The 27,922-nt window shown below is 35.0% G+C and overlaps 1 protein-coding gene across 1 annotated transcript in view; it reads right to left on the bottom strand.

Annotated features, from left to right (window-relative positions):
* Nucleotides 1-26,982, bottom strand: part of LOC140154067 (gamma-aminobutyric acid type B receptor subunit 2-like) — a 100,754-nt gene extending 73,772 nt beyond the window's left edge. The window contains exons 1-3 of the mRNA XM_072176677.1: nt 26,830-26,982; nt 23,112-23,237; nt 177-302 (exon numbers count right to left, since the gene is read on the bottom strand). Coding sequence (XP_072032778.1) covers nt 177-302; nt 23,112-23,237; nt 26,830-26,982 — 405 coding nt within the window. The remainder of the gene's footprint in view (nt 1-176; nt 303-23,111; nt 23,238-26,829) is intronic.
* Between the last annotated feature and the right edge of the window lie 940 nt (nt 26,983-27,922).

Below are 27,922 nucleotides of genomic sequence, written 5' to 3'. Positions count from 1 at the left end.
AAGTTGGCCAACACAGAAAGACCTGGAGAGCTTTTGAGCCATTCTCACCAAACGACCCCTTTTTACGTGTCCAATCTCTCACCAAAGGACCCCTAGCTTCAAACTGGTGTCCGCACATCTCAGTCACTTCCAAAGTCAAGTATACCCGAGCCAACAACTCGATTTTCCTAACTCACCTTAGTGTCATTGATGAGTAAAACGATTTCATAATCAGGCAAAATTGATTTAGCATTGTTGATATCTTCTGTTGCCATCTGACCACCAATCATTGCATGATATCCTTTACTTCCTGTATTTAAATCCTTTGGTAAGGAAAATAATCCACCAATGTATAACTGTTGATTCCCATTGCAGACATTAAAGCAACTAGTTAGTATGTAAAACATCAGTTGCAAATTTCCAATGCTGCCAGTTGAACACATTTTTGTAACAGTAAATGTTACCGTTAATGTTAAATGCAGATTTCCCTATCAAAGCCCCAGAAGCTATGAGAAAGTACCACAACACACACACGCAGAATAATATATAAACAAATATCGCAGCAGCGATCGACGAGGATGTCTTTTCTAATCATTGCAAAAGTCATCGTATCTGCGCACTTCCTGCGTTGTATATATATATATGAGGAATCCAAATACAGAAATAATATCTTTATACTAAAGCTTTATAATTTCCTTATAGGTTGTTTAATGAAGCCTTTATATCGGAGCAAAATTGTACTATTTATTTGTGGGAGTGGCCTTTCTTTTCCTCCATAGGCGGCGGAAGTGGGGGACGGAGGGGACACGTCCCCCAATTTTTTTCCAGGGGGAAGGACCCCCCCTACAAATTCCTAAAAGAAAAGAAAAACAAAGTAATAATAGCCCTGCGCATCTTCCCTTTTAGCCCCAAAAGGATCTTATACGCATTCTCACAGATTTCTTGTGCTGAGTGCCAATTATTGGGCTGTCAATGTTGTCCAGGATGCTGTTCAAAGTGAGTGCATTTTGCTGTTGTGTCAGTTGCACAACTGCTTGGTTACTGACATGTGTTTAGAGTAGAGTATTGAAGTAACCCTGTATGTGATTTTGGTTCGTTTTGATGCACATGATTTTAAGATATGACCTTTTTGGCTCAGTGTAGAACAGTTCATATTTCATATCATGAAAATTATTCTTTATCATTTTACCCATAAGTATTTCATATTTTTTATATAATAATATCATATCAATTTGTAAGCGCTCTTTAGCAAAGTCATAGTTCATTGAATTTACAACCGTATGACAAAACTGGCGAAAATAGTAACTTTTTGCACAATATTTGCAATTTAAAGAGATTTGGCCATTGCTCATTCTATTGACGCTAATGTATGGACAATTTAAGTGTGCTTTTTCATTTAATGACATAAAATTGGACAAATATTGTAAGGAACACTTGAGGTTTTGACTTTTAAAACCTTCATTTTGGTCAAAAATTGTGCTTGGATAGGTAGTTTTCAACAGATTTTCCACATTCGCCTTGCTATAACATTGAATTGTGTTATCTGTTGACCTAGTGACGAAAAGTGTTTTTAGGGGGAAGTGTTAGCTTTCGTTTGATATAAAAAAAAAATTCTGATTGGATGAAGGGAACACTTGAGGTTTCGACAAAACCAATCAAAGAGGCCCATTTTTTAGCTAGAAGCTTCACAGCTCCTACATTGCTATGCACTCAACCGTGTAATGTAATGTAATCAAAGACTGTGGTGGAGGCATTCACTGCTTGTTGTTCTCTGCTTGGAAGCTCTTTGGACGAAAATGTGTGCTCAGGTGTATCGAGGTGGAAACTGTGCGCATGATGGTTTATAAGAGAATCGTTTTTGTATTCACTGTCGTAGTGCACGTTAGAATATGAACGTTGCTAGGTCAACTGGATCACGCTTTCTTTGTTACGAACCACTGATCGAAATGATCACAACACAAAGCCTATGGCATATCAAAATTCTGAACAGTTGCATGAGCCCAGGCTTGGAGCAGTAACCAATGGTTACTAACGTGCACTACGACAGCGAATAGAAACCTTTCCATATGGCGCGGAAGCGGCGATCCAGGAAAATTACACTACTCCGATCTGAGAGTACCAACTTACAGAAGCGCCACTCCGTTCGCAAAACTAAGGACAGTGTAATAGCAGGACCGTGAGGGTAGACTAGGTATTAATTGTTGGTCGAAGCAGGAAAATCAATATATTATTGAAAAATAACATTTTGATGTTTTATAAAGTTCATTCTACAAATCATATACAGGGTGTAACAATAAAATTTGTACAATTTTGAAAATAGAATGACACAAGTATGCCGCTTATTTTTTGGTTTGATATTTATATTTCTATCAAGATAATTTCTTTAGCCACCAGCTAAGCTTTGTTCCAATAAAATCGACGGTACACAAGTGAAGATATGGCCAATTATGTAACCAGTCTTAAAACCGCTTGGGCCACTTTTGTCTAAGTGTTACAAAAGTGACTGAATAGAGTTGAACCATGGACCAGTTGGACGATGCTCTTATGATAGGTAGTTTTAAACAATGAGGTATTCGAAGTGGTAGAAATGATTACATAATAGAATATCTCCTTGAGCTTTTGAAAGTCACAACTAAAGCACTGACATAACAACCTCATTTAGTAGAAATCGTGGCTGCAGCTCAACAACTTCAACACCAATTCACGTTGGAAGAGCGTATTTTTATGGTTGTGACATTCGGTAGCACATGGAACATGGAGTCAAGCGGAAACCATAAGATTCTTTATAGCTCATTAACCAAACTCACGTCTTCCATCAAGGCGTACAATTACATATAGAAGTATGTAGAATTTATAAACAGAAATGCTGGCAATAGTGGTCGCCCCAGAAGCCCAGTTGAACTTAATTTCAAAATCTAATTGTGTTGTACTTGGATGCAAGAACTGTTCTCAGTTTTACCAATTTACCAGGGATATGAGAAATTACTTTAATTATAAGATAATTTGAAAGAAATTTCACGGCTTCATTTATAGATTTTAAAGAAATATCATATTACTATTAAGTTCATGTTAATTATGAAGAAACATAAGAAATTATATGAAGATAAGCATATCTACGCGGTTCAAACTTATGCGCAAACATGGCAAAAGTGGCCCAACACGTTTTCTGGACTTCTGAAATGTCTTCTTTTGGCCAAGATATTGCTAATTGTATTGCATATAAAATGTGTACCATAACTCTTTTAGTTTTTGCCTGAGAAGTCAAAATGCAATTGTACAAATTTTATTGTTACACCCTGTACTTTGTAAACTTGCTTGATTTATTGCTGTTAATGAGTTATGTACGTTTTACAAAGTGTTGTTGTTTCAGCCCTCTGCAACATAACTCAAGAACCACAGGACCTAAAAAAAGTAGGCATATGTCTGTGATATTTGAATTCTTCTCGCTATGAAATGATCAATGCAATTTTTGACATAGCTCACTACTATTTGCAAGATGCTGTGAACTACCAAATCGCAACAGTTTAAAATAGTAAGTTCTAACCTTAAATACGCTAATTTTCTCATCTTTTCTGGAAGTTCGAAGTTGGTGTTTTATAGGTTGTTTAATCACATAAACAAAATGTGTGGTACTGGGGCTGCCATGTGCCAAACACGTCTTTTCTCATATTTCTGGAAGCTCGAAGTAGGTATTTTTTATAGGTTATTTAATCACCTTTTATTTAAAAAAAACTAGGGCTAGCTATTTAGATTATTTTTTCTAATACCACTTATTGTATTATTAATAACGTTCGCGGTCACATCTCCGGTTCTCAGGAAAAATAATAATTTCGGCATCGGAAATAGAAATTAGCGCCAAATAACACTATTAAAATCCTCAAGGTGTGTATTTATAAAAAAATCTTCGTTTGATAAATGATCTTAAGCAATGCTAGTTAGCAATATGTAGGATGTTTCATAACCTAGATTTCGCATCAAAATAGGTCAATTACCATAGAAACCCATTGAACTTGACATATTTTGATGTGTACATAGGTAATGAAACATCCTCACATGTTGCTAACTAGAATTATTTATAAAGATCATTTATCATATATTATTAAATTATTAGGGGTTCGTCTGCTGAAAAACTCACGTGAATGCTGATAACATTATATTGTTATCTTGTCTGCTATTAAAACAAGCGCGATAATAGCGACACTCATTGATAATATAGTTACTAACAAATTGTGATATGTAATACAATCAGCAATCTTGGTTACTATGGTTACAAATATTAGTAACAACATACACATAGTGGTTAATAATTTTAGTTTTGGTAATAAATAATTAATATTACTGCCCGGGGTCACTGCGTGTATATTAAAAAAAATTAATGACGATATGAATAGAATTATTAGAATATAGCCTTTCACAGATGATATGGAAAAATATTCGTGATAATAATAATGCTGAAGACGATTATACTATATTTCTTTCAATCAAGGCACTTATATTTTTCCTGTCGGTTGCTGAATACTAGAGCTATGAACATACAAATTGGTAGCGCAACTTTTGGGATACCCTGTATATTATACTAATCTTGTTCCTGTAAAATCAACAATACCAGTTCAAGAACAAAGTTTTAATTGGCGATAAATAAAAGATATTGCTCAGGCAAATATTTCAAACTATATAAAACTACGTACAAACCTACTGGCAGAAAGAGACAACGAAAAGACGTCCCGCACAAAAACACAACCCGCGGGAGACACTCGCTAAAAGTGGGTGACGGGGATGTGCGGCCACAATGGCCTACATTTCGACTCCCTCCGCCCAAGAACGCCTTTTTTATTTTACTGTCAGCGAAAGACCCCGCTTTTTCAAGAATTTTGAACACATTTGACATTTCTGATAATCTGCCACTGATTTTTATATTTTGAAAATGTTATGAACCACAGTTTTCCCAGTCTCACCAAATAACCCCTTTTCGTGTCAAAAGATCTCTAGGTTAGAACTATTGTCCGCACATCCCCGTCACTTCCAAAGTCAAGTGCCCCCTGGCCAACAACTAATACTCGATGATCATTTCCTGACTAACCTTTGTATCATTGATGAGCAAAACGATTTCATAATCAGGCAAAATTGATGTAGCATTGTTGATATCCTCTGCGGTCTATTGTCATTTGGTCTAATAGCATTTCGTCTAATTCCCGTTTAGTCTATATTCAATTGGTCTATTACCAGAAAGGCTAATTGCCACTAAGTCTAATAATCATATAGTCTAATGACCATTTAGTCTAATATTGTTTGGTCTAATAACCGGTATGTCTACTGACCATATAGTCTAATAACCATTTGGTCTAATATTTCTTTAAAAACCATTTGGTCTAATAACCGTTTGGTCTAATAACCGTTAGGTCTAATACTCGTATGGTCTAATAACCAGTTAGTCTAATACCATTTCGTCTATTTATTAATAAACTAAATGCCTGTAAGACTAAATGGTGTGTAGACCAAATGGGTATTAGACCAAATGGCTATTAGACCAATTGGTTATAGACCAAATGAGTATTAGACTAAATGGTTGTTAGACCAAATGGTTTTAGACTTATTGGTTATTAGACTAAATGGTTATCGGACCAAATGGTTATCGGACCAAATGGTTAAAGGACCAAATGATTATTGGACGTACTGGATATAGACCTAATGGGTTTATACGAAATGGATGTAGACGAGATGGATATTAGACCAAATGGTATTAGACCAAATGGCAAATCCCCTCCTCTGCTGCCATCTGACCACCAACCATTGCATGATATCCTTTACTTCCTGTACTTTTTTCCTTTGGAAAGGAAAACAATCCACCAATGTATAACGGATGATTCCCATTGCAGACTTTTAAAAACTGGCAAGTACGTAAACCATCAGTTGTAGATTTCCAATACGGCAAGTTGTACACATTGTCGCAATAGTACCGGGTACTGTAATAGTTACATGCAGAGACAGGTATTAAATATCCAGTCTTTTCCAAAAATATTTTTGGTAACCTCAAAAACTGTCATAAATCACCACACACAAATGTAAACAAAATATGGCAACAATTCGTGAGCGGGTCCGTGAGGATGCGCTTTCTAATTATTGCAATTTTTCCATATCTGAGTAGTTCCGAGATTCTGCGAGAAAGGTGCGAGATTCTGCGAGAAAGGTGCGACATTGTAGGTTTTTTAGCTGTGTTGTGTGTGAAAATTAATTACAGGCTATTTTTATTTAAAGCTGAATACGTTGTTTGTAGCATCTTATTTACAGTTTCAGGCGTTATATTACTTTTTGGGTTTTTTTAACTGTAACTGATATCCGTTCTTCCTCCCTTTCTTTCTTTAATGTAGTCGGATAACTTGTCTTTGTCTTGCCTTGTACTGTCCCGTGTAGGCCACTCCCGGGGAGGGGTCACTTCCATTGTGGCCTGTACACCATCCGCGATAATGAAAACGCGTAAAAGGGGTAGTTTTTCGTGGGTAGGCACGGTACGCGCGTAACGCGTTTAGGGTGTCAAAAACATAAAATATTGGAAAAAAGGGTAGCAAAATTGCAATTGCTAATACGCGGAAATGAAATTTAGGGTATGAAATTTGATGCAAGAAATAAAATCCCTGTTTAGGGTGTGAAAACACCTGTTTAGGGTATTGTTAAAGGGTTAAATCCTTGTTTAGGGTGCTTTTCAAAGTTGATTATCGCGGATGGTGTACAGGCCACAATGGGAGTGACCCCCTCTGGGAGGCCACTGCTTTAGCAATGTCCTCATGTTCCATTGTATGTGCATTCAAAATTAATAATGTTGCTACCATTTAGACAAACCTAATTATAATTATTGTTTCAATATCATTATTACCATTAGCAATATATATTATGTATAATTATTATTATGATTATTATAACTTATTCTCAGCATAATTTGCATAATATTTATTTACTACTAATTTCTGCAATTATGTGCATGTTGCATAGTATACTTTGTACTGCACAGATTCGTATATATTTTGTATTACACTATATTTATATTGTACATGCATTGTCAGATAAATACACATGATTGATTGCCCAGCAAACACAAAAACGTTTTAAAAACGTTTTAAATAAGTTATATTTTGGCTTTTGGTTTAGGTAAAAACGTTTAATAACATTAAAATGTCGGGTTATATAAAGGTCATGATAACGTTTTAAAACGTTTTGTATGAAAACACACTACAACAATATTTTTAAATGTTTTCAAAAAATGTTATTGTAAACGTTTTTTGCAAACATTTTGCCAAATATTGTGTCAATACTTAAATAACATTATGTTAAAATATTTTAACCCAGCAAACACAGAAATGTTCTTAAAATGTTTTTTCAAAACCTTTTAATAACATTTAAATGTCGGGTTATATAAAGGTCATGAAAACGTTTTTAAAACGTTATTGAAAATATTTTGGGCAAACATTTTTCGCAAAATATTTTTTCAACCCCAAAATAACATTTTGTTTAGAATGTTTTGTATCAGGTTTTCAAGAATGTTTTGGGAATGTTATTAAAACGTTTTTATACCCTTTATATAACCCGACATTTAAACGTTTTCTGTAAAACATTTTTGTTTGCTGAGCAGAAGATTATCAAAAATGTTTTTAAGGTTATGAAAACGTTTTATACTCTTAATATACCCTTTATATAACCCGACATTTAAACGTTTTCTGACAACCTTTTATAACCTTTTGCGAATGATGTCGAAAACGTTTTGTGTTTGCTGGGTGATTGATTGATTGATTGATTGATTGATTGATTGATTGATTGATTGATTGATTGATTGATTGATTGATTGATTGATTGATTGATGAATAAAAATATTATACTGCATAAATATTTTTATTCGAAAGATGTTAAAACAAATGCAATCCGTTTATGATTTAATATCCGGTGACTCTATCGGAAAAAAATTAAATAAAATTAAATTGTGGATTTGTATAGCGCCTTTTCTTCAGATCTTAGAGGACTCAAAGCACTGTAATTTCTCTGCCATGGTGAATCATCACAATCAGGTCGCATCAACTAGGCCAGTTGCTGCCGAACGGCGCAAACCTATCCGCACATAGATTGTAACATTATCTGTGCAGCTCCCCAAATTCCATTGGGTCAAGTTTTTGACAACCAAACAACTCATCGCCGATTTTTGCGATACAAGAGGAAACCGGAGATCCCGGAGAAAACCTGCGAGAGCGAGCATGGAATCGGGATAAACCAAGTGCACATGAGTCCTTGGGCCGCGCCGGGGCTTGAACCCGGGACCTCAGTGGTGCAAGGCGAGGGAACAACCGCTGCGCCAACTCGCTCCCCCATTTGACTTGTAACTGTAATCATTTTGTCGTTTCAAAGCATGCAATATATATATTTAATGCGCAAGCATGCAATAATTATATTGAATGCTCATATGAGTACAAATAGGAAGAATGTTTTCATGAGATGAAATATGGACTATTCCGTATGGTGGTATATTCGTAGAAACAAAAACCCGTGGTCAGAACGCCCCCCCCCCCTCCCCAGGCGACTGTAATTCAGGAAAATTGCTCGGCTCCAATGCATTGTTTATGGGCACAGCGAGTAGTAGCTAATTACGTGTCCAATTACAGCGACCTTTTGCCAATGCTTTTAGCAAATTAAAATTAGTCCAAAATTAAAATTAATTATAGAGAGCGAACAGCATAGAGGGTGACTGCTTCCAGTAATAGCTTGATTTAACTTAAGTCTCCCATTATTATATTTGGATATCATCTGCTGAGAGACTCTTAATTAAGCGCTAAGAAGCGACAACGACGAACGCAGAAACGTCACTAGTAATAAATTTGCCTGTGATGTATGTTAGAAAAGCCTCGCAGGGCTAGTAAAGCTAAATGAGGATGAGAACTTCATTGTTATTGGCTATTGAAAACTTGAAGGTATTGTATATTCTTCGCCTTGATTCTCCTCGTGGCGCGGTGACCGCGAGGGGCCGCTCGAGGCCACGCATTATTGCCATCAATCATGGCGCGGAGAATATTTCGCCAGCGGACGTACGGCTTTGACGTGTTAAGGTAATCCACTTTTTCAAGAATTGAGTCCCCCAAAACAATTCCTGACTACGGGCGGGGATCTAGTCAAAGATACCTGGATTTCATTCGTGTACATTCTTTGATTCCAACTAATCCAATAAGAATTACAGAAAATACAGCGACATTCATTGATAACATTATTAACAAATTGTGAACTTTCATGGTAAAATTGTGATATGTAATAAAATCAGCTCTCTTGGTTACTATGGTTACAAATATTAGTATTCGCTTACCAACAATATAGTTGATAATTAATTTCAAGATTAGAATATAACCTTTCAACGATGGGAAAAGATTGATTATATTTCTTTATACAGGGTGTCCAAAAAAGCGGACCCAACGGATGTGTTGATATTTTAAAATGTGTTTTCACCAATCATTCAGTAAAATGCTTACATAATTATGTAAAATTCACATCATTTACAAGAAACCAGAGCTCATTGTGATAAAACAGTTTTTAAGATAATGATCTCGGATGTAAAAATGTTTGCAGGATACATGATGCCATTTCTATTGATTTCAAGTGGCATCGTACTGGTTTATTGCGCACGTACCATGTGCTTATCCAGAAAATAAATGCACACCCGCTATAGAGTTTTGCTTTCTAAAAACGACAGGAATTCTAGTTGCCACTGATACTGGAAAACCTTGAGGATTTCCGATTTGGAACTATTTTTCTGCTGGAATTTGTAGCCTTTGGACACTTTAAAAGTCTAGGTTTCCAAAAATTTCTGACTTAACAAAAAGTCCAGAAAGACAAACTCTATATTTGGTGTGCATCTTGGAAGCTCGAACCCATGCACCCACTGATGCCAACGGACTGCAGGGTCTATTCATTTATTGTGTCCGATTCGAGAGCTGACATATTGGAAAATGTTGCTAATCAATAGTCATGAAATTGTACAATTAGCGTCCAGATTCCCAAATTAGGTGACCTTGTGTTAGACAGGTGTGAAATATTCGCCGTAGAAGTAGTGATGTAACAGGATTAATTACCATAGTAACGGGTATATACTATTTTTGAATGCATTGCACTTGTCCTGCACATAATTATCAAGAACATGGATAAAGACCTGGATCGTAATTCTATAGAATTTTCACATCATGCATAAACCTACTGGTAGAAAAGACTGAGATAACGAAATACGTAACGCATAATAACAATAACTCACTACGAATGAGTGACGGGGATGTGCGGCCATGACCTCCATAGGCCAAAAAAAAAATTGTTTGCTTGTCCATATATCACTTTCCGAAGCTGGGTCGGTCGGGAAAAGTTTTTGTTTCTTATATCTTTCCAATTCAAGTATAATGTGAAGTACTTGTTTGTATGTAAAACACTCTCTAACCACATAATTTACACCAAAGACAGGTTCAAGGTAAATCCTGGGGTAAACCCTATACTTCATTTGACATGTACATGTCTATTTAACTTGTGTAGACGATGAGAATGATACAAAATATCCAAACCCTCAGCCAAGTATGATTGGACAGGGGAAACATGCATGAAATGGTATTTTACAACATTTCTTTTATATCTTCAGTTTTTTAGATGAAATTTTCGTGACATTTTCGGAAAATTGTAAAAAAAAACCACCTTTTTCAACAACAAAAAAAGTTCCACGGTCGGGACTGCCGAGACGGTAGGTCGGACGAGGACAAGCAAACAACTTTTTTTGCGTCATCTCCCTCTGCCCAATGACCCTATTTATTTTACTGCCAGCAAAAGACCCCGCGTTTCTAAGAATTTTATCAACAACTTGTGACATTTTTATATTATGTGAATGTTACGACCCAAAATCCCGCCCAAAATTGTTCCCGGTATACAGAAAGATCCCCTTTAGGCAAAATTGATTTAGCATTGTTGATATCTTCTGTTGCCATCTGACCACCAACCATTGCATGATATCCTTTACTTCCTGTACTTAAATCCTTTGGTAGGGAAAACAATCCACCAATGTATAACTGTTGTATCCCATTGCAGACAGTTAAAGAACTGGTAAGTATACAAAACACAAGTTGCAAATTCCCAATATCGCCAGTTGAACACATTTTTGTAAGAGTACCGGGAGCCGTAAATGTTACATGCGGATTTCCCTAAGCTATGAGAAAGCACCACAACACACATACGCAGAATAATCATAAACAAAATATCGCAGTAGCGATCCACGCGGATGACTTTTCTAATCATTGCAAAATGTGATATTCATCCGTATCTGCGCACTTCCTGTGTTGTATGTGAGGAATCTAAATACAGAAATAATATATTTATACTAAAGCTTTATAATTTACTATAGGTGGTTTAATGAAGCCTTTTTATCGGAGCAAAATTTATTAGGCGGCGGAAGTGGGAGGAGACAGAGGGGACACGTCGCCTAATTTTTTCCAGAGGGGACGGACCCCCTAAAAATTCCCAAAAGAAGAAAAAATAAAGTAATAATAGCCCTGCATCTTGCTTTGACCGAAAACACCATGTTTGGGCCAAAATAGACCCAAATTTCACCATTTTGGGCGCTTCTCTCGCATTGGCCCACCAAACAGCAAAATTCACCTTCATTTTGGTCAGATATTCCAATGATGTTTGTTTCCCCCTCCCAAATCAGTTTTGTTGCTTCCGCCGCCACTGTTTTCCTCGCTCTTTTACTTTTATTCTGTTTCTTTCTTTTCTCTTCATACATGTCAGCATGCTACTTGTGTTTGCCCGGACCGACTGGTTAAACAAACAAATAAGAACGACACAGATATTTACGATATATGACAGTTTCAGGTTACAATTTTCTGTGTATTGTTATCTGGTCACAGAAATTTTTATATTGTACTGAATGATTTTTCCAGAAAGATGTTACAACCAATGCAAATTGTTTAAACAATTGAAATTGTGCATGATTTATCCCAGGGCTCTGTCGGAACACATTGTGTTTGACTTGTAGCTGGGATCATTTTGTCGTTACAAAGCAATACATTAGCTGAAGGTTGGGTCGGTTGAAACTAAGGGCTATAATATTGTAGCTCTTAGTTTTATTATGAAGCTAAACTGGGGAATTCGTCAAAGGAAAAAATATAATGTACGGGAAAGTGAAGGGCTAACACGAAATGAGCCAGATGAAACAGAAATAGGTTTATGAAATTTATTTTGAATCAATTAACATACGGATCAAAATGATAAATGTATATCTTAATAAGTCTTACCAGAGTCACATTACAGCAAAACAAGACATGATAACAATATATTCGCCATCATGTTGACCAATCTAAACTACACATCAGGAGACGAGCCTGGTTGCGACTATAGGGTCTATGTCGCGGCCGTACTGTTTGAAGAGTTAACAAGGAGTGATATATATCTTTTAAAGCAAGGGTAATACCTCGCCTCACAGCGTGCAATTGATGCATGGATAATACGACGTTCACTTGATGAACGGGTATCATGACTTAAAGGTCATATTTATTATATTGCTCGGACAACATCATATCATTGGCAAGCTAATATTATGAAGACAATGAAAATGACTCCTTTTTGAAAATAAGACGTTTAAAATTGATATTCCGCAAAAACCAACTCAATAGCAACATATGGGGCAGAAGCTTGGACGCTCAAGAAAAGAGACGAGAAGAGATTGTTGGTGTTCGAGATGTCTTGTTTAAGGTGGATAATGGGAGTCTCCAGAAGAGATAGGCTACGGAACACATCAATAAGAGAGGCAACAAACAGCCAGGTCACAATACTAGACAAAATCAAAGCCAAACAACTGTTCTACTTTGGACACATCGTACGGATGCCAAAGGACAGATACCCTAAAGCGCTGGCTTGACAACATAAAAAGCAGCTGCCAAGAACTTGGGATTATATCAATCTACAATGAAAGGAGTATGGTCACAAACAGAGGCATATGGACTTCCATGGTGAAACGGCTGATAGCTCCAAGGTTCCCAGGATCCGAGGGAGGAAAGCAATAAGTCCAAGTAAGTCCAAAAACCAACTTACGCGGTGAGTTCCTTCGAACGAGACAGATTTGACCTAGAAAAAAAATTGACGTCATGAAATGAAATGAAATGAGATGTGCCTGCTTTGAGAAAAGGGACTATAAACGCTTTCAATGCACAGAACGTATACTGTTGTTGTCCTCAGAAAAAAAGTCTAATCAAGTGTTACAAATTTAATGTTTTGACTTTTACTGTGTGATTTCTTGTCACAGACACCATCACTCACAGATTTAAAAGAAATATAAATTTAATTATACCTGTTTTGGATGAGTGGCATTTTCTAAAATGTGTTGAAGTTATTTGATAAGAAATTATGAAAATCTGTTAAAGCCTTAATGTACGATCTTTTTTCAGAATTTACCTTTATTTTTTTCAAACCCCCGATTTTTTTTCCATATTTGTAATACTTACACATGTTCTAACTTAAATCTATGAGCAAACTGTCAAATTCGCCCTATTTGTAGTAAAACGGGATGATTTTCTGTTGGTCCGACACAAAATCATAATTTTTTAGATTATGATTTTATGTCGGGCAAGATCGCAAACCGTAGTCTCCTACTAAACTAGTTTGGTTACGCTCCCTCCACATGTGGAGGGAGCGTAACCAAACTGGCCGCGCAGGAGACTAACTCCGAGGCCGCACTCGCTGTCCTAATCCAAATAGTGCGAAATGTTTCGAGTGATAGAGGTGAAGTTTATGATGTTGTTTCTTTGCAAATTCCCAATGTTTTTCGCGTCCAAATGTATTGGGAACTTTCATTATGATTGCATATTATCATTTTGGAAGAAAAAAAATAATAATCTAAAAATTTAAAAAGATCGTACATAAGGCTTTTTAAAGCCTTATGTACGATCTTTTAAAAAAACACAAACGAAACTATATTTCTAAAATATAAAGTATTGCCAAACCAGTGTTTGGCCAGGTATTTAATAGCATTTTCAATTTTTATAAGTATTTCCCAGTAATATCCGGTATCAGAGATGCCACTTTTCCTTCTTTTGCCTAAATTCCTTATTTTATAAACTCGAAATTTCCCCAATTTTAATTATCTTCAGTCGCCCATTTTAGGACTTAAAGATAATATATATCGCTCGGACAACATCATATCATTGGCAAGCTAATATATATAATGAGGACAATGAAAATGACTCCTTTTTTGAGAAAATAAGACGTTTAAAATTGATATATTTTATTTATTTCGCCGCTTATGTATTTCTTTATTTTTTGTTTAAAGCATATTATCATTATAGCGCCCTCTATTATTTGGACCTATTTCAGTTCGTGCAAATTGGTATGAGGTAAAACGGCTCCTATTCACGGATTCATTCTTTCCTTTCCCAGAATGTCGAAGCTGGTAAAAACTGGTAATAGTGGTATACCAGAATTAGCCGGTTTTTTCATGATTTCTCCGGATTTACATCGAATTGGATCGTCAAATTTCAGGATGGTAATGAGAAAAATATAATCTATTATATAATATACCAAAAACTCATTAACAATGAAAAAATTGGGGATGATGCTGTCGATCGGGTTACGGACCTTTAACTTTTAGCTTCTTATACCATTGTGTGTGATATTTATTTATTCCTACTCCGAAACTGTAAAAAGTTGTAAATGAATAAATTGGCAAATGTTAATTTTTAAGAAAAGATACATCACTTTCATTCAGCAACACTTCCAAAATTTGAAGTTGATTTCAAGAGATGCACCATGGTACTATACTTTGATCAGCTCGTAATCGGCGGACCTTATAACATCGCGGATTAATATCAACATATTTTATTTTCAGAATATTCTTGTGATATCTCGCCAGATGCGTCACGAATAATAATTAAAGTCCTATACTTTGTTTACTTTCTTTAACACACAAAATATAGACCAGACATGTCAACTAATAAAATCCTTAACGTGGATCTACTTTTTGGCGTAGTGGTAAAAGCCTAACATTTCCCGCCTATTATGAACTGATCAAACTATAGTTTATGATTTATATTATCATATGGTGCCCAATTTTTTGTGGCCAAAATAATTTACTGGGTGGGTACTTTTGGGCAATGGGCAAGTTGAATTTACTGGGTGGGCAAAATAATTTAATGTTATTTACCTCCTTGCTTGCTCCACACTATCTTGCTGATTTTATTCAGGAATACAAACCTTCTCGAAATCTACGTTCATCCTCAAAACGCTATCTCGTTTCTACATTAGTTGCATAAGTGTCATATGGACAGAGACCATTTTATTTCGCTGCTCCTGAACTTTGGAACAATTTACCTTATAATGTGAAAAACTCTCTGACTCTTGTACAATTTAAATCGTCATTGAAAACACATTTGTTTACTCTAACATTTTGTGATAATTGATTTATCTCATGTTTACTTTGTTCATTTACATCACCCGCAAAAAATGTATGTAGGTTGTATTGTGTAGGTATTGTTCGTTATTTGTTTTTCATGTTTAAGCGCTAAGGGACTTCGGTGTAAAGCGCTATATAAGAGTCGTATTATTATTATATTATTATTATTCGTGCACATTATTTGATTCCAACTCTTTATAATCCAATAAGAATTACAGAAAATACAGCGACAATCATTGATAACATAATTAATAACAAATTGTGAACTTTCATGGTGAAATTGTGATATGTAATAAAATTAGCTCTCTTGGTTACTATGGTTACAAACATTAATATTCGTGTACCAACAATATAGTTGTTAATTATGTTCAAGATTAGAATATAGCCTTTCAAGGATGGGAAAAGATTGATTATATTTCTTTATACAGGGTGTCCAATAAAAAGCGGACCCCAACGAATGTGTTGATATTTTAAAATGTGCTTAAATACGACGTACTATGTGAAATCCACATCTTTTTGATATCATTTACAAGAAACCAGAGCTCATTTTGATAAAATTCAATTCAATTCAATTCAATTTAAGGAACATTTATTTCACAACTTCAATAAAACATGATATAATGACAAATACCAGAATTAGCGAAAAAATATCATACAAAATTATTTAAGCAGGTAGTCTATCCGATCACAAGCCCACTGCTGACAGTCAAATGCGATCACGGTAGAACAAACAACTATGTGATTGGGCAAGAGACAGGACAAAAGTGAGCCTGAGATAAGATATAACGAGTAGCATCAATCAAAAATGTTGTTGTTTCAGCTCTCTGAAAGGAGTTGTGGGGCAACACGCGCGGAGCAAGCTCGTCGGGTGCGGGTTGTCGGCAAACAGTACCAAAAAAATGAAAACATTTAAGGGTCTGCGGTTGAACAGACAAACAGGAAAAGACAAGACATTAGAATAAAATAAGATGTGAACAAAAATCAAAGAGAATTACTGGTAAACCGGTAAATTGCTCTTAAAATGATGTTGAAAGGAGCTTTTGAAGTTTTGAAGATATGATCTCGGATGTAAAAAATGTTTGCCTGATACATTTTACCATTTTCTGTTCAAGTCGCATCGTACTGGATAACTGCGCACGTACAACGGGTTATTCCAGAAAATAAATGCACACCCCTATATAGAAGTTACCTTTTAATAAAAGAAATGTCTGGGTTTCCAAGTTTGCTTTCTGAAAACGACTGGAATTCCAGTTGCCACTGACACTGGAAAAAGCTTGGAAATGCAATTAAATGAATGAAAAATCACGGAATTGTCAACACGAGCCTCTCAAATTGAGGATTTCCGATTTTAACTACTGTTCTGCTGGAATTTGTAGCCTTTTGACCCTTTAAAAGTCTGAATAAAAAGTCCGGAAATCCAAACTCCTCTATACGCCATGGGTACTCACTAAGAATGAGTGACGGGGATGTATCACCTCCATTTATCATCTCCCTCAGCTCTGCCCAATGACCCCTTTTCATTTTACTGTCAGTAAAAGACCCCCGTCTTTCCAAGAATTGTATCTACAATTCGTCACATTTTTATATTTTGTGAATGTTACGACCCAAAACTGTTCCCAGTATACAGAAAGATCCCCTGGCTCTTCTGAGCTATTTTCACCAAATGACTTCTTTTTAGGTCAAATCTCTCACCTCAGGACCTCTAGTTTCGAACTTGTGTTCACACATCCCCGTCACTTTTTCCTGACTAACCTTTGTATCATTGATGAGTAAAACGATTTCGTAATCAGGTAAAATTGATGTAGCATTGTTGATATCCTCTGTTGCCATCTGACCACCAACCATTTAGAGAATAAACGATAGGAATTTTTATTTTGCCTATCCTCTACCGTGTGATAGACGACAGGCAGGTCCAATATTTTGAGTAGTGGATGCCGGCGCAGCCGGTATCCACTACGATAAAAATATTGGACCTGCCTGTCGTCTATCATAGGTAGAGGATAGGCAAAATAAAAATTCCTATCGTTTATTCTCATTCTTAGTCAGTTAAATATTATTTTAATAACTGTAAACAATTTTTTAAGCAAAAACTAAGTTACCGTCATAAAACTCCCTCATTATAAAATGAACGAAACTTGTTTACAACTTCACGTATTCTGTTGCGCGTATTGCTAGCGCGTTCGCGTATTTCGCACTAGTCTACGCATCCAGCGCGATACATACGCGCACCTCTACACGCATGTTACGCATTATCAAGACGCATGATGACGTGGGGTCGTCTACGGCCTGATAGACGGCACCCAAAATCATGCGATTGTCCAATCAGAAATGTGTCTACGAACTAGACCACTCCCACTGACTAAGAATGCATGATATCCTTTACTTCCTGTACTTAAATCCTTTGGTAAGGAAAATAATCCACCAATGTATAGCTGTTGATTCCCATTGCAGACATTTAAGAAACTGGAAAGTATGTAAAACATCAGTTGTAGATTTCCAATACTGTCAGTTGAACACATTTTTGTAATAGTACAGGTGTCGTAAATGTTACATGCAGAGTTCCCTCCTTTTAAAGCTTTAGAAGCTGTGAGAAAGCACCACACACACATACGCAGAATAATAAATACGACAAAATATCACAGCAGCGACCCACGAGAATGGTTTTCTAATAATCCGATATTCATCTTTATCTGCGCAGTTCCTGTGTTGTGCATCTAATAATTTATTGCATGTTATATTTATATAGTACGTAATAATTTATTTTTCTTCAATTCTGTTTCTTTCTCTTCATATAAACCAGCATGCTTATAGCGAAGGTTCAGAACCAGAATACCAAAATAATCACCAGCACCCACAGATTCTTCCAATCTATTCATAAAACGTTAACCCAATCAAACGCCATATTGCAGATTATATACCTCATATATAGATTCCTGTCATCTGATTGGTTGAAAGTGCAGTCATTGAATTAACTATGCCCGCAAAATGAACTATGGACCGGTCCATGGAAATGAACTATGGACCGGTCACGTGCGTCACGATCAAACTGCGCGTTTTCCCAGCGTAAAATGAAATTACGCACGCGTTAATGTTTTCACCCGCTATAAATACGCAGAAATCGCAGATTGCAATCTGTGTGCCGTTCGCATTGAAACTATTAATTTCTCTTCCCAAAATCGATGCTTTTAACCAAACAGATGACAAGAATCTAAAGATTTGGTATATAAAACAAATATTGACTGCTTTTATTCAGGGCATAGTTAAAATTATAGGCCCGCAGTGATCTCAAAACCATGACTATGCCCCTCGGCTACGCCTCGGGGCATAGTCATGGTTTTGAGATCACCTTGGGCCTATAATTTCAACCATGCCCCATAGCAGTCAATATTTGTATGTATTTAATGGTATAATTCTACTTAGCCACATCTTAATATACTCAATGGCAGTTAGCCAGAAAGCCTCAACTCTTGAATTTACTTCTTGATTCCGACGATAAATAATCCAACAAGAATTGCATAAATAACAGCGACAATCATTCAGAATTATTAACAAATTGTGATATGTAATAAAATCAGCTATCGTGGTTAGTTACTATGGTCACAAATAATTTTATTACTGACTACATACCAACAATATAATAGTGCTTAATGATTTTAGTGTTGTCAATGTCACTACGTGAATATAAAAACAAATTTAATAACTCAAGATTAATAGCCTTTCAAAGACACTAGTATGGGAAAAGATTCTTTATAATAATAATGCTGAAGATGATTATAATATATTTCTTTATACAGGGTGTCCCAGAAATATGATCTATGAAGTATGATCTCGGATCATACATTTTTCACTTTTCTGAGAGTTTTTTTCAAGCCTTATGTGCGTCCATCGATGACTCAATCATTTTTCTAAAATATCAAATCTATTTGGGAAAAAGTGAAACATGCAGGTTTTACGGTTCTTGAGTTATATGGGAAAGCTTTTAAATGTAAACTCTCTTTATAAATTTCTCTATATTGGACCAATACCTACCCAGCAAACACACGTTTTAAATAAGTTATATTTTGGGTTTTGATTTAGGTAAAAACGTTTTAATAACATTAAAATGTCGGGTCATGAAATCGTTTTAAAACGTTTTGTATGAAAACACACTTCAACAATATTTTTAAAATGTTTTCGAAATGTCATTTAAAAACGTTATTGTAAATATTTTGGGCAAACATTTTTTGTAGAATATTTTTTCAACCCCAAAATAACATTCTGTTTAAAATGATTTGTACCAAGTGTTCAAGAATGTTTTTGGAATGTTATTAAAACGTTATATACCCTTTATATAACCCGACATTTAAATGTTGTCTGTAAAACATTTGTGTTTGCTGTGCAGTAAATAACCAACAAATGTTATTTAATGTTATGAAAACGTTTTATACCATTAATGTACCCCGGTACACTTTATATAACCCGACATTTAAACGTTTTCTGACAACCTTTTATAATCTTTTGCGAATGATGTCGAAAACGTTGTGTGTTTGCTGGGTAACAGACCTATCAAATTTAAATGTAATTTTTTAAATTCTCAGATAACTTTCTATATGATTCAATTTTATATAGTTTTTACAAAAATATTCAAATTATTTTTGATAAGAATAGAAATATGTATCATGTCCTCCATGGATTGAGGTATGTAGCCTGTACCACACGAAAATTTCAAAATTGGTCCTGCAACCATTTTTACATTTTTTTGTTTTTTGGTTTTTGGTTTTTGTTTTTGCAAATGATAGTTAACAGATGTGACATTCACATATATTTACGCTGAATGATTGGTGAAAACACATTTTAAAATATCCAACATTCGCTGGGGTCCGCTTTTATGGGACACCCTGTATTGTATATTGATTCTTTCACAAATTAAACTATTATATACATGATTTGCGTTGTCATAGTAGGACACTGCAAAAAATATTAGATATTCAAATTGCAAAAGAAATTATAATCGGTCAAATGAATGTATATGATATAATAACTTCATACAATAATGAATGTAAAAACACTTCAATCGTGAACTTCGTAGCATTTGACATTTTCTTTGTCAAAGAAAATTCTGTATATATCAAGGCAGAAACATAGATATATTATCTACTATTAAATCAATGGAAAACATTGAGAAAGACAGAAAATTTTTTTAAAACTGCCAAGGTCTTTTAAAGCAATTCAAAGCGTTTAAGAATACTAAATTATAAGTAATATCTCTAAAACCAAGGTTACCTTGTATGTTATGGATCATTTTATTCATGTTTTTCCTAAGTTGTATTGTATATAATTATTATTATGTTATGTACAATTTGACACCTTTTGTTTTCAATGTAAAATTAATGCCTCAGACCATCAAACCTTTTGGTAACCTCCTACTTTCTCTTACACGGTTGTTTGATGTGATCATTTAATGTTTCTTACAAAGCATTACATAATTTTCAATTCTAGACCTTTACAATACCAACATCTATCACATTAATACACATATATATTTTTTGCCATTTTTAACATAGATTTTCTTTTCTTTAACATATTTGTATCTTTTTTTGCCATTTCGTTTTAATTTTTTACTATAAACTGTATATTTGTGTGAAAATTGAGGGCGCTATTTACCTATATTTTTTATTTAATTTAGCGCAATAATATGAGTTATTTCAATCATTTCGTGATGAAAAAAGTAGTGGGAACATTTCCTTGCTATGTTTATTCATTTTCATGTTTTAATGCATTATACAAGTGTTTACCCCTTGTAAAGATGAAAACAAGATTTGATCTAAATAGCGCCATCGGTGTTCAACTTTGCTTAAAAATGAATACAATTCTACATGCCATCAAACAACCGTCCTTAGTTTATATGTTTTAGAATATGAATTATGTTCTAATTTAATCTAATCTAATCTAATCAACATTGTCAAACATTACCATGGTCTATGATGAGTTGAGATAGAAACGATATTTGACGACGAGTAAGTCTCTGAATGATGAAAGCAATCGGCAAAAATTCAAAAGCTTCAAATATAAATTACAAGTTCTAATCATCGAAGTAATTATTAAATCAGAAATCAGAGACCAAAGCGCAGCTATTATTTTTTTTAACTTGAGAATGTCAAAAGTAACATGCGCCAAATGTGAAGACAATCATTAACATTTAATATTGGCCGAACACAAACAATATGAGAACCATAGTAACGTGAATCAAGAGCTATATAATCACAGACTCAGTAGTTATGAAACGAATTCAATGATTTCTTTATTAATGAAGGGCCAATGTTACATCACAAATTCACAACCCTGGTAAAAATTATTATGATTATTGTACACCTAGTCAAAATAACATATTTATGAGACCGATGAATTAACCAAACGAATCGGACATTTTGAAGAATATTAATAAATTTGAACAATGAACGATGGCATATGGGAGACGTTATCGCTACAAAGGTAGCTAATAAATTTCCTAAGCCTCTTATACTACAATTTAAAATTTGTTTTTTGTCAACAAAGGTAGTTAATGAACTTCCTAAGCCTCTTATACTACAATTTGTAATTTGTTTTTTGTCAAAATGTCATTTTCCTACCCAAGTGAAAATAGCTAAAATAATTCTACGGGGACATAACGACTCGAAAATAGTGTCCATTTTATAAATCAAAAGCAATATGAATTAAGAGTCACCCATTTCACAAATACGACTGTAATTATTGTCGACAAGATTAGTGTCTTTGAAAAGAACAGTATCGTGGTTAATTTATCATTGCATACATACACAAGTGATTATTGCATCCTGTTTTTAAACTGACTGCGGAGGAGAATAAATGGACGGGTCATTGCCATGCAAATTAGCAATTTTCATAGCCTTGGTTAGGGTTAGGGTAGAGGTTACGGTTGTGCTGTCCATAACCTATATAATGGGATAAGCGACTGAAATCATACCGATGTATCCTAGGTATAATTTAGTATAAAAAGTATAATTTTGATAACGTCATTATATGTGCACGTTGTGGTCCTTAATCTACCAAATTATTGTTTTAAAAAGGTATAAACCTACTGGTAGAAAAGACTGAGATAACGAAATACGTAACGCATAATAACAATAACTAACTACGAATGAGTGACGGGGATGTGCGGCCATAATGACCTCCACTTGTCCATAGATCACTTTCAGAAGCTGGGTCGGTACAAAATATCCAAACCCTCAGCCAAGTATGATTGGACAGGGGAAACATGCATGAAATGGTATTTTACAACATTTCTTTTATATCTTCAGTTTTTTAGATGAAATTTTCGTGACATTTTCGGGAAAATTGTAAAAAAAAACACCTTTTTTCAACAACAAAAAAAAGTTCCACGGTCGGGACTGCCGAGACGGTAGGCCGGACGTGGACAAGCAAACAACTTTTTTTGCGTCATCTCCCTCTGCCCAATGACCCCTATTTATTTTACTGCCAGCAAAAGACCCCGCGTTTCTAAGAATTTTATCAACAACTTGTGACATTTTTATATTATGTGAATGTTACGACCCAAAATTGTTCCCGGTATACAGAAAGATCCCCTTTTAGGGGCTCTTCTGATCTATTCTCACCAAATGACCCTTTTTTGTGTCACCAAAGGACCTCTAGTTTCGAGCTGATGTCCACACATCCCCGTCACTTTTTCCTGACTAACCTTTGTATCATTGATGAGTAAAACGATTTCATAACCAGGCAAAATTGATTTAGCATTGTTGATATCTTCGGTTGCCATCTGACCACCAACCATTGCATGATATCCTTTACTTCCTGTACTTAAATCCTTTGGTAAGGAAAACAATCCACCAATGTATAACTGTTGCATCCCATTGCAGACAGTTAAAGAACTGGTAAGTATACAAAACACAAGTTGCAAATTCCCAATATCGCCAGTTGAACACATTTTTGTAAGAGTACCGGGAGCCGTAAATGTTACATGTGGATTTCCCTAAGCTATGAGAAAGCACCACAACACACATACGCAGAATAATCATAAACAAAATATCGCAGTAGCGATCCACGCGGATGACTTTTCTAATCATTGCAAAATGTGACCGTACACCACGAATGAGCCGTAAATGTCCTCAATTGTATTCTGAGTTACAGTGTAAAATGGGCATGAAGGTCATATTCATAGGTATTTCCATTTGGTGCTACGTGTATCTCATTAAATGAGGTACACGTACATTTAAAAACACAAACGAAACTATATTTCTAAAATATAAAGTATTGCCAAACCAGTGTTTGGCCAGGTATTTAATAGCAGTTTCAATTTTATAAGTATTTCCCAGTAATATCCGGTATCAGAGATGCCACTTTTCCTTCTTTTGCCTAAATTCCTTTTTTTATAAACTCGAAATTTCCGCAATTTTAATTATCTTCAGTCGCCCATTTTAGGACTTACAGATAATATATATTGCTCGGACAACATCATATCATTGGCAAGCTAATATATATAATGAGGACAATGAAAATGACTCCTTTTTTGAGAAAATAAGACGTTTAAAATTGATATTCCGAGACAAGATAAGGTCTTGCCTTTTATTTATTTCGCCGCTTATGTATTTCTTTATTTTTTGTTTAAAGCATATTATCATTATAGCGCCCTCTATTATTTGGACCTATTTCAGTTCGTGCAAATTGGTATGAGGTAAAACGGCTCCTATTCACGGATTCATTCTTTCCTTTCCCAGAATGTCGAAGCTGGTAAAAACTGGTAATAGTGGTATACCAGAATTAGCCGGTTTTTTCATGATTTCTCATCGAATTGGATCGTCAAATTTCAGGATGGTAATGAGAAAAATATAATCTATTATATAATATACCAAAAACTCATTAACAATGAAAAAAATTGGGGGATGATGCTGTCGATCGGGTTACGGACCTTTAACTTTTAGCTTCTTATACCATTGTGTGTGATATTTATTTATTCCTACTCCGAAACTGTAAAAAGTTGTAAATGAATAAATTGGCAAATGTTAATTTTTAAGAAAAGAGACATCACTTTCATTCAGCAACACTTCCAAAATTTGAAGTTGATTTCAAGAGATGCACCATGGTACTATACTTTGATCAGCTCGTAATCGGCGGACCTTATAACATCGCGGATTAATATCAACATATTTTATTTTCAGAATATTCTTGTGATATCTCGCCAGATACGTCACGAATAATTAAAGTCCTATACTTTGTTTACTTTCTTTAACACACAAAATATAGACCAGACATGTCAACTAATAAAATCCTTAACGTGGATCTACTTTTTGGCGTAGTGGTAAAAGCCTAACATTTCCCGCCTATTATGAACTGATCAAACTATAGTTTATGATTTATATTATCATATGGTGCCCAATTTTTTGTGGCCAAAATAATTTACTGGGTGGGTACTTTTGGGCAATGGGCAAGTTGAATTTACTGGGTGGGCAAAATAATTTAATGTTATTTACCTCCTTGCTTGCTCCACACTATCTTGCTGATTTTATTCAGGAATACAAACCTTCTCTAAATCTACGTTCATCCTCAAAACGCTATCTCGTTTCTACATTAGTTGCATAAGTGTCATATGGACAGAGACCATTTTATTTCGCTGCTCCTGAACTTTGGAACAATTTACCTTATAATGTGAAAAACTCTCTGACTCTTGTACAATTTAAATCGTCATTGAAAACACATTTGTTTACTCTAACATTTTGTGATAATTGATTTATCTCATGTTTACTTTGTTCATTTACATCACCCGCAAAAAATGTATGTAGGTTGTATTGTGTAGGTATTGTTCGTTATTTGTTTTTCATGTTTAAGCGCTAAGGGACTTCGGTGTAAAGCGCTATACAAGAGTCGTATTATTATTATATTATTATTATTCATGCACATTATTTGATTCCAACTCTTTATAATCCAATAAGAATTACAGAAAATACAGCGACAATCATTGATAACATAATTAATAACAAATTGTGAACTTTCATGGTGAAATTGTGATATGTAATAAAATTAGCTCTCTTGGTTACTATGGTTACAAACATTAATATTCGTGTACCAACAATATAGTTGTTAATTATGTTCAAGATTAGAATATAGCCTTTCAAGGATGGGAAAAGATTGATTATATTTCTTTATACAGGGTGTCCAATAAAAAGCGGACCCCAACGAATGTGTTGATATTTTAAAATGTGCTTACATACGACGTACTATGTGAAATCCACATCTTTTTGATATCATTTACAAGAAACCAGAGCTCATTTTGATAAAATTCAATTCAATTCAAGAAACATTTATTTCACAACTTCAATAAAACATGATATAATGACAAATACCAGAATTAGCGAAAAAATATCATACAAAAGTATTTAAGCAGGTAGTCTATCCGATCACAAGCCCACTGCTGACAGTCAAATGCGATCACGGTAGAACAAACAACCATGTGATTGGGCAAGAGACAGGACAAAAGTGAGCCTGAGATAAGATATAACGAGTAGCATCAATCAAAAATGTTGTTGTTTCAGCTCTCTGAAAGGAGTTGTGGGGCAACACGCGCGGCGCAAGCTCGTGGGGTGTGGGTTGTCGGCAAACAGTACCAAAAAAATGAAAACATTTAAGGGTCTGCGGTTGAACAGACAAACAGGAAAAGACAAGACATTAGAATAAAATAAGATGTGAACAAAAATCAAAGAGAATTACTGGTAAACCGGTAAATTGCTCTTAAAATGATGTTTAAAGGAGCTTTTGAAGTTTTGAAGATATGATCTCGGATGTAAAAAATGTTTGCCTGATACATTTTACCATTTTCTGTTCAAGTCGCATCGTACTGGATAACTGCGCACGTACAACGGGTTATTCCAGAAAATAAATGCACACCCCTATATAGAAGTTACCTTTTAATAAAAGAAATGTCTGGGTTTCCAAGTTTGCTTTCTGAAAACGACTGGAATTCCAGTTGCCACTGATACTGGAAAAAGCTTGGAAATGCAATTAAATGAATGAAAATCACGGAATTGTCAACACGAGCCTCTCAAATTGAGGATTTCCGATTTTAACTACTGTTCTGCTGGAATTTGTAGCCTTTTGACCCTTTAAAAGTCTGAATAAAAAGTCCAGAAATCCAAACTCCTCTATACGCCATGGGTACTCACTAAGAATGAGTGACGGGGATGTATCACCTCCATTTATCATCTCCCTCAGCTCTGCCCAATGACCCCTTTTCATTTTACTGTCAGTAAAAGACCCCGTCTTTCCAAGAATTGTATCTACAATTCGTCACATTTTTATATTTTGTGAATGTTACGACCCAAAACTGTTCCCAGTATACAGAAAGATCCCCTGGCTCTTCTGAGCTATTTTCACCAAATGACTTCTTTTTAGGTCAAATCTCTCACCTCAGGACCTCTAGTTTCGAACTTGTGTTCACACATCCCCGTCACTTTTTCCTGACTAACCTTTGTATCATTGATGAGTAAAACGATTTCGTAATCAGGTAAAATTGATGTAGCATTGTTGATATCCTCTGTTGCCATCTGACCACCAACCATTGCATGATATCCTTTACTTCCTGTACTTAAATCCTTTGGTAAGGAAAATAATCCACCAATGTATAGCTGTTGATTCCCATTGCAGACATTTAAGAAACTGGAAAGTATGTAAAACATCAGTTGTCGATTTCTAATACTGTCAGTTGAACACATTTTTGTAATAGTACAGCTGTCGTAAATGTTACATGCAGAGTTCCCTCCTTTTAAAGCCTTAGAAGCTGTGAGAAAGCACCACCACACACATACGCAGAATAATAAATACGACACAATATCACAGCGACCCACGAGGATGGTTTTCTAATAATCCGATATTCATCTTTATCTGCGCAGTTCCTGTGTTGTGCATCTAATAATTTATTGCATGTTATATTTATATAGTACGTAATAATTTATTTTTCTTCTTCTGCTTCTTTCTTTTCTCCATACTGCAGTTACTGTCCGTTTTCCTATACACAATACACAGTGCTCTTTCCCATTGACGCGTGACCTTTACAAATAGCCCTACGTTAACAGTATGGGGATATGACTAGTTAACGTCGCTGTGTGAAAAATAACCGGCCAATATTAAAAGTACTCTTCTAAAGTTCTAGAAAATATAGTTTTTAACATGTCCTAAATTTTAGCTAATTTAGATGTTTGGAAATATTCGTACTTTGGTGTTTTAGTTAATGTTATAGGTAATAGTACATTGCCTAGTTAACGTCGCTGTGTGAAAAATAACCGGCCAATATTAAAAGTACTCTTCTAAAATCATAGACAATATAGTTTTGTAACATGTCCTAATTTTTTAGCAAATTTAGATGTTTGGAAATACTCGTACTTTGGTGTTTTAGGAAGGATATGTAAACGACAGATAACACCAAAAATATGAAGAAATTATTTCTAAACCGTGTTAAGTCAAAAATCATTATGTTGCTCATTTTCAAGAATGCTGGTTTAC

This window comes from Amphiura filiformis, chromosome 6 (assembly GCF_039555335.1).
Source record: "Amphiura filiformis chromosome 6, Afil_fr2py, whole genome shotgun sequence".
NCBI classification, from domain to species: Eukaryota; Metazoa; Echinodermata; class Ophiuroidea; order Amphilepidida; family Amphiuridae; genus Amphiura; species Amphiura filiformis.
The sequence above is the reverse complement of the archived record's forward strand: the minus strand, read 5'-3'. Positions and strand labels throughout refer to the sequence as shown.